The 8380-nt window shown below is 37.8% G+C and overlaps 1 protein-coding gene across 1 annotated transcript; it reads right to left on the minus strand.

Annotated features, from left to right (window-relative positions):
• Nucleotides 1-3513: 3513 nt before the first annotated feature.
• Nucleotides 3514-4817, minus strand: LOC110105497. The gene has a single exon (XM_020835027.2). The coding sequence runs from the start codon at nucleotides 4582-4584 to the stop codon at nucleotides 3580-3582; it is 1005 nt and encodes a 334-aa protein (XP_020690686.1). The 5' UTR covers nucleotides 4585-4817; the 3' UTR covers nucleotides 3514-3579.
• Nucleotides 4818-8380: the final 3563 nt, after the last annotated feature.

Consider the following 8380-nt stretch of genomic DNA (forward strand, 5'->3'; position numbering starts at 1 on the left):
ATTCTTTCATCTCCTAAGCCTTTCCACATCTTTATTGGAATATCATCAGGTCCAACAGTTTTTCCACACCTCATTATCTTTAAAGCCTCTCTAACTTTGGTTTTACTAATACACCGATAAAAATAAAAATCTTTATTTTCATTTAGGGTGCTAACGTCACTGAAGTCAATCTTATTTTACATTCTTCATTAAAAAGTTTGGCAAAATATCTCATCCACCTTTATTGAATATTATCTTCTAAGAAAAGTAAATTTTTATCTTCATACTTAATACACTTCATTTGAACTAAATAATTACTAATTCTATATCTTTGTTTTGCTAACTTATACATATATCTTTATCCCTTTATAGTATCTAATATTTTATATCAATCATTAAAAGCTAACCTCTTTGCATCGCAAATAGCTTTCTTAGATTCTTTACGAGCCCTTTATAGATTTTCCAATTATCAGAATTTTTACATATAAACTAATTTTTATAATAAATTTTCTTATTTTTTTTATCTTTTCTTGCACATTTGGATTCCACCACCAACTATTTTTACTATTATGATCTTGTACTTTCGAAAGTTCAACTACATCTTTTGTAATATTCTTAATATCACTAACTACTTTTTCTCACATAACATTAGCATCCTTACGCACAGACAATATTTTAAGATCTAAAATCTTACTCTTAAAAATATTTTTATTAATATTCTTTAAATGCCCCCATGTAATCTTATAAAATCGTTTTACTTTATATTTTATTTTTTGCACCTTTATCATAAAATATAAAACTAATAATTGATGGTGTAACATATCGCTAGATATTATAAATGTTTTTGGGTCTTGTGTTCAAAATGAAAGTCATCTAAATATTAAAAACATTTGATGTATATCAGGTTTTAAGAGAAAGTTTCCCCAGAGGTTAAAATGTTAAAAATAATAGCAAAAATGTAATCACATCCAAAAAATAAATGAGAGACACATTTAGAATGAATCACGAAAAAACAACACTCAAGCTAAACCAGCAACCCCCTTTTATAAAGCACATCCACCATTTTTAAGCCTCTAATCAAACCAAGCCAGTAGTATACATAATACTTTAAAGCAAATCTCTTATGCCACACCCATTTATGCCAGTTTATAGGAGGGAAATCACCATAAAAAAGTCCATGAACATCTTAAATGATGAATAGCAAGAATTGTTGAATTTAATGAAACTAGAGCCATCATTTAAAATATTAACTTTCAAAATAGCCTCTCTAAATTGAAGAGGAATGCTATTAGGTAAGTTCCAATGATTAGGATAAATGAAGTCCTTCACAAGGGAAACACTATTAAAACAGACAAAAGCTCTCTCAACCCCAAAAAAATTAACTAGACTATTGCCACTGCACCAATAATCTCATACCATGGAAAATGCATACAAATCATTGTCCTTCGAGGAAAAGATTTGCTTAGATCTCAATGCACCTTCTGAATGACTTTCCAAAAAATAGAAGATCTAGGAGAAGGGGGTTTCCATGGAGATAAATGCTTTGCTTTGCGCTAAACAACTAAAGGGTAGGAAGAGGACTGGATAATAAGCGATAAATTAGAGAGCATACAAAAGAGTAAGAAATTGCAGATAAATAGGTGAAAGTTTAACCAATACAAAATTATTCTCATTTTTCGGTATTGAAAATACAAATTTGATCAAAAAAATTTTAAAAACACAAAATCTTTGAAAAAAAAAAAAGGTAAAGGTTGCTTAGAGTGAGACTAGTAAATTACTAAATTGAGTGCATTAACGAAAATCACTTCGCGAACTTAAAATCTTAACTTTTTCTTTCTCTCCTCAAAATTTCCTCTAAATTACTCTTACAAACCTCTGTTGCCGAAATGAATAGAATAGGCTTCTAAAAATGTTTTAGACTTTTAGTGACTTAGGATGTTTTTATTAAAATATTAAATTAATATTATATTATTAATTTAATCAATTCATTTGTATAAAATTAAAATAAATTATTTTCAGATTTTAAAAATTGCAAGAAAATATTCATAAAATAAATCTTTTATTTAAAAATATTGGTGAAATCAGTTCACAAAACGGAAACATGACCGTCTCAAAATTCCCATTTGTACCGATAGGTGTTAATTTTTTAAGGATTTTCATGATGCTCAAAAATTACAAAAAATTTCATGCCAGTAAAATACTAAAATAACAATACTATAGCGATGATGTTTTGCGATTTGGAGTTATATTGACTTGAGAAAAAAAATATTTACCTAGGCCAAAATACAAGTTATTATAGAACTTCTCTGATTTTAAAACGAACAATGGATGAAGAGCTCAAATGTTTTTTCAAACATTCTAGCATTTCTTTCCTTCCAAAAAGAAAATGGTGCAGCATATCGCCAGATAATATAAATGTTTTGGGGCCTTGTGTTTAAAACATAAAACATCCAAATATTGAAAAAATTGATGTATATTAGGCCTTAAAAGAAAGTTTCCCCCAAGGTTAATAATAATTAACCAGACTATTGCCACTACACCAGTGATCCCATACCATGGAAAATGAATGTCCTTGAAGAAAAAGAATTGCTTAGATCTCAATGCAACCTTCTGAATGACTTTCCAAAACAAAATACAGTCATTTTTTCAATGAAACATACTCAGCAAATTCAATATGGTGAATGAAAAATTAATAAGTATTTAATTTCTTTGTCACTTGTGATTATTTAAAGAACATGCCATAAATTAAAGAGGGAAAGAAATAAATGATCAAAGTCGCATATACCTAAAACTATTACATCTCTTATGTATGCAATAGTTTATAAAATACGATATATTGCACAAATAATGAGAGTGATCAGCATATATACATCTAATCTTGAAAAAGAGCATCAATAAGATTTGTAATGGATACTAAACTATCTAAACAATGCAATCAGTCATTCTCTGAATTTTTAATGAATTGAATCATCATAGGAGGGCCATTTAAATTCCGAGCTAAGCCATAAAAGTAAATTAGGTGTAGCAGTCCAACGCCTATTTTTAAGCATTGATGCGGACTCTTTGCAAACTAAGTTCGCCAATATGCCATCCAACTAGTTCAATCATTCTATCTAATCAAATTTCACAATGATTAATATTGCAAGTAGGTATTGTCATTTCGATTTTTTTAGAATGACTTTTTATTATTTCTTTTTTTTTTTTTGGGACATTTAGGCCATTTAAGGCAAACTCACACACACAACGCATACACAAAGACTCGAATCTTGGACCTCTTAGTTGGAAGCCTAAGCTCTCAACCAATAGGCCAAGAAGAGTTGTGTCTTTTTATTATTTCTTAAAGTAGTTTTTATATATATCAAAAAATTAAAATTATTTTAAAAAATAATAAAAAGCTATCACAAACGAAGCTTTTGTAATAAATTTATGTTGAGGTTCCTAACACAATTTATTCAGCTAAATTGAACTACAAGAAGAAGAAAAAAAAAAATACAGTAGTTTCATGAAATGCACAAGGAAAACAAGGCGCAAGCAGCTGCAGCACTGGAAAAACTACCAGTTCCCTATCTACTAGTTCTCCCGATATACATTCTCATACTTTCAAACATTAACCTGCTCCATCTGCACATCCTTCTCCTTCAGCGGTAAATACTCCCCCAAATAAACTTCCAAGTGATCTGCCAAAGCCGATTTATCGATGCTCTCATGGTGATACGATTTACATACAAAATACAACACCGTCTGCGCCACCAGCGCGAAAAGCACGACCACCGACATAAAACCCAGCATCGCCGTCGCGAATACTACTCTCACCGACATCGACACCTCCCCGACCACAACTACCCGCCGGAAAAGCAACTCGATCCCAATAAAAGCTAGATTCATTTTCAGAAACACCGTGGCCGCAATTCTCATCTTCCCCTTCACCAGATCCTTGCTCCTCCGCATCGCAGCCAAGCCATAAGCCTCTTCAAGAACCGACACCACGCTCGCCAGATGCCACACCACGCTGATCCAAACCAATCCCACGAGGTAGGCGAGGGAGAGGAAGAGGATGATGACGATCCCGATGACGTTTTCGCCGGCGATAAGGATGGTTAAGACGAGCACGAAGATGGCGATGATGTTGTAGCTGACGAGGAAAAGGAAGGCGAAGAGGAAAGTGAGGGCGAGGCGGCGCCATACCTTGGGAACGACGGAGAGGACTTTGCGGTAGGAGAGTAGGAGATCATGTTTGGCGGTGTAGGCGGACGCAACGGTGTAGACGACGGCGGCCGTGGAGAGGAGGGAGAATACAAGGAGGGAGAGAAGGTAGATGGATTTGAAGAGGAGGAAGGCAGACCATTCAGAGGAAAGTCGATGGAGGAGGCGGGTTTGTGAAGGGGAGCCGGCGGCGGTGTGTTCTAGGGCATATTCGTTGCGATCGATCTGGGAAAAGAGTAGGTAAGAGATGTGGATGTGGACGAGAAAAAGGACGGATAGAGGAACGATTAGGGAGACGGAAATTTGGGAGAAGAGGCGACGCCATGAGACGATTAGCTTCGACGCTTCTCGGTAGATGCCGATGATGCCCAGGAACTGGAGCTCCTCTGGTTCGCAATCCATGGATGATGTGGTTAGGGATTGCTCTTGCCGACCGATTGAGAGGAAGTTGGATGGATTGTGGGGAAGAGAGATAGAAATTTGGGATTAAATGAGGAAGGAATGAAGACGAAGCTGCAAAGAAACATGTTTAATATCCGACAACAAGCTTGAGTTGAATTGTTGTGGCCGTCGACTTTGAAATTCTTCAAGAGGAACGCTTCAAAACTCAGAAGTCGAAATTACTCTTCCAGCTATTTTCTTTCGAAGAGTTGAACTCGTAGTATTTATTTTTTTTTTCTTATTTTTTTATTTAAACAAGTTTCGTCAATTTATCTTGATCTTTTGAATAATGATAATATTATATTAATTATATATATAGTTGCACCCGGAAAATTCGTGGAGGCAAATAAATATTAAATTTAACGTCCTAGTTTTGGACAAAGATTCAACACATAAATAGATAAATAAGTATGAATACAATGTTTAGAGATACAATGTTTATAAGAAACAACAGAGTTTTTGGTGTGAAAACCGGAACAAACCTGCAAGAACAGAAAACAGAGAAGAAAGAACATGGAGAAGAAGGGTAGAGCATGAGTATAGGTAGAAAGTTCAAGTATTAGTATTCGAAATTCTAGTGTCTCCTCCTTCCAACCAGTACATAAGTAATACTCTAATAAAACTAAATATGAAAATTGCAATATTAAGCTGAGCTGGCCACTACTTGGCAGGTGACAGCAAAACATAAAAGCAGTAACTAATGGAAAGTAATAATGCTAAAAGTTGTAGAGCAGGAGTGGAGGTCGTAGGTTAAATGGAATGATGGCGTTGGGATGGGCTCCAGTACCACGATAAGCCACATCAGGTCTCCCCGACAGTGGGAGATTCCTCAGCTGAGGAAATAGATTGGACCATACCTGTGTCAAGAGATTTGTAAGCAAAAATATCAGACACATTGAAAGTCGACGGTGTGAGAAATGTGGGTGGGAGAACCACAACGTATGCGTTGTTGTTGATTCGTCGAACAATGGGTATATGCCCAATTTTCCTTGGACTGAGTTTTGAGTAAGTACCAGGTGGAAATCTTTCCTTGTGAAGACGAACCATTACAAAATCACCTGGCTCGAAGATGTTTTCCCATCGGCTGATATCCGCTTGCTGTTTGTAAGTTTGATTTGCTGCTTCTAGTTTGTCCCGTACACTTTGTAACATTTTAGTGTAAGTTTCGGTAGTATTGGGTGCTACCTTGCTCTTGCATTTTGGCAAAATGACTACATCCACTAAATGATTAGGACACTTAGTATATACAATGCTAAATGGGCATTGTCCAGTAGACCGGTTCGTCATAGCATTATATGTGAATTCAGCTTGGCTTAGGTAATCATCCTATTGTTTTGGATGCTCATGAGCCAAACATCGTAGCATGTTACCTAAGGTACGGTTCACGACCTCCGTCTGGCCATCCGTTTGCAGAAGATAAGAGGAACTAAGTTTGATTTCAGTTTGTAGCCTTTTCCATAATTCTCAACAGAAATGGCTAACACATTTCACATCGCGATCAGACTTAATGTTGCGGGGAAGTCCATGTAGGCGGACAATTTCTTCGAAGAACAGAATGGCGACATTGAGAGCATCGAACGTCTTCTTACAGGCTAGGAAGTGAGCCATCTTGGAGAAGCGGTCGACGACGACCATAATATAATCGGCGCCACGTTTGGTCCTCGGTAAGCCCAATACAAGGTCCATACTTACATCTTCCCATATTGAATTCAGTACCGGTAATGGTGTGTAGAATCCGGAATTTTGAGCATTCCCTTTGTACAATTGGCATATAGGACACCTCTCCACAAACCGTGTGACATCCCGACGAAGATGAGGTCAGTAAAACCTGCTTTGCATTTGCTCCAATGTCTTCGTTCTTCCTACATGTGCCGCTAAACCCCCACTATGTAATTCCTTGATCAAATGCTCTCACCAGGATGATGCCGGCACTTACAATTGATTGCCCTTAAATAGGAAATTGTCTCTAATTGAATAGTCATGAGATGGTATAGGGGGGCTGCTTGTCAAATTCTTCTAGGTTTCGGAGAAGTCATGGCCCGTTGAATACAATTCTTGCAAGGCTTCCAATCTGGGTGCATCAATCTACAACTTTGTAACCAATGCGGTGCGGCGGCTGAGGGTGTTGGTGACGCTATTTTGGGTCCCGGATTTGTGTTTCAGTACAAAACTGAAGCGTTGTAGAAACGTTAGCCACCTCGCATGCATATTGTTCATAGTTTTTTGACTATTGATAAATTGTAGAGCATGATTGTCACTGCATAAGAAAAAGTCCTGGTGTAAATGATAGTGCTTCCACTGCTTTAGTGCGCGAACGACTGCATATAGCTCTTACTCATAGGCAGACAAGTTTTGGCGAGCTGGGCTTAGTTTTTTGCTGAAATACTCAAGAGGTCTGTCTTCTTGGGAGAGGACGGAACCAATGCCCATGGAGGATGCGTCCGTGTCTACCTAGAATGGTTTACTGAAATCCGGAATGGCTAGCACTGGGGCAGATGTTAGAGCTGTTTTGAGGGTGTTGAAACTGCGATCTTGGTCGGATGTCCACTGCAGAGATTTCTTCTTTAGGCAATCGGTGATCGGTGCGACGATGATTCTAGAACCCTGGATGAAATAGTGATAGAAATTGGCTAGGCCAATAAAACTGCAAACCTCAGCCATAGAACGAGTGGTTGGCCATTCCATGATAGCAAGAATCTTTTGAGGGTCCATGTGCACACCCTGGCCAGATATGATAAAACCCAAAAAATGGACTGTGCTTTTGGCAAACTCACATTTAGGGAAATTAATATAGAGCTTGTGTTCTCTTAAAATTTCAAGAATTCGAGAAAGGTGAGTGCGGTGATCTTCTAGCGATCAGCTAAAAATGAGGATGTCATCAAAATTAACAACACAATACCTCCCGAGAGCAGGCTTGAGGATTTCGTTCATGAGTCGCATGAACTTCGCCGGAGAATTGCAAAGTCCAAATGGCATCTCTCGCCATTCAAATAATCCTTCTCTAGTATTGAATGTTGTCTTCCATTTATCCACAGGCTGAATGCGGATCTGATGATATCCGCTCCTAAGGTCCAACTTCGAGAAGAGGGTAGCGCCTGCAAGCTTGTCTAGCATGTCATCGAGACGAGGCACCAAAAAATGGTATTTAGTGGTAATTTTGTTGATAGCTCGAGTATCAACACACATACGCCAACTACCATCCTTCTTGGGTACGAGTAATGTCGGGACAGCACACGGACTGAGGCTGGGTTAAATCAATTTTTTTTGAAGCAGCTCCTCCATGATGTCTTGTAGTATCTCGTGCTCTCAAGGACTCATTTTATAGTGCGGCAGATTCGAAAGATTGGCACCCGGTTGGAAATCTATTTGGTGTTGCAAATTTTATAACGGAGGAAGCTCGCTCGGCAGGTCAGCGGGCCAAACTTTCTTGTAACACTGAAGAATATCATGAATGGCAGTGGGTACCTCTGCACACACATCATCTGTATGGGTGGCTGATGCAACAAGTGCTAGCATCCACGATGCTTCCTTCCAGGAATTTATAATATTTTGGCCCATGACAACAAACATTGTTGATTTGTCAGGCAGCTCCTTATCACCATCACCAGGGGAGCGGGGTAGGAACCGGATTTTACGCTGCTTCCACTCGAATGTGTATGTATTTGCATGCCCATCATAGATCGCTCCCACATGAAATTGCCATGGACGCCCCAAAATCAAATGGCAAATGTCAATGTCTAGAACGTCACATAAAACT

The sequence above is a fragment of the Dendrobium catenatum genome, unplaced genomic scaffold, assembly GCF_001605985.2.
Source record: "Dendrobium catenatum unplaced genomic scaffold, ASM160598v2 fragScaff_scaffold_790, whole genome shotgun sequence".
Classification (NCBI taxonomy): Eukaryota; Viridiplantae; Streptophyta; class Magnoliopsida; order Asparagales; family Orchidaceae; genus Dendrobium; species Dendrobium catenatum.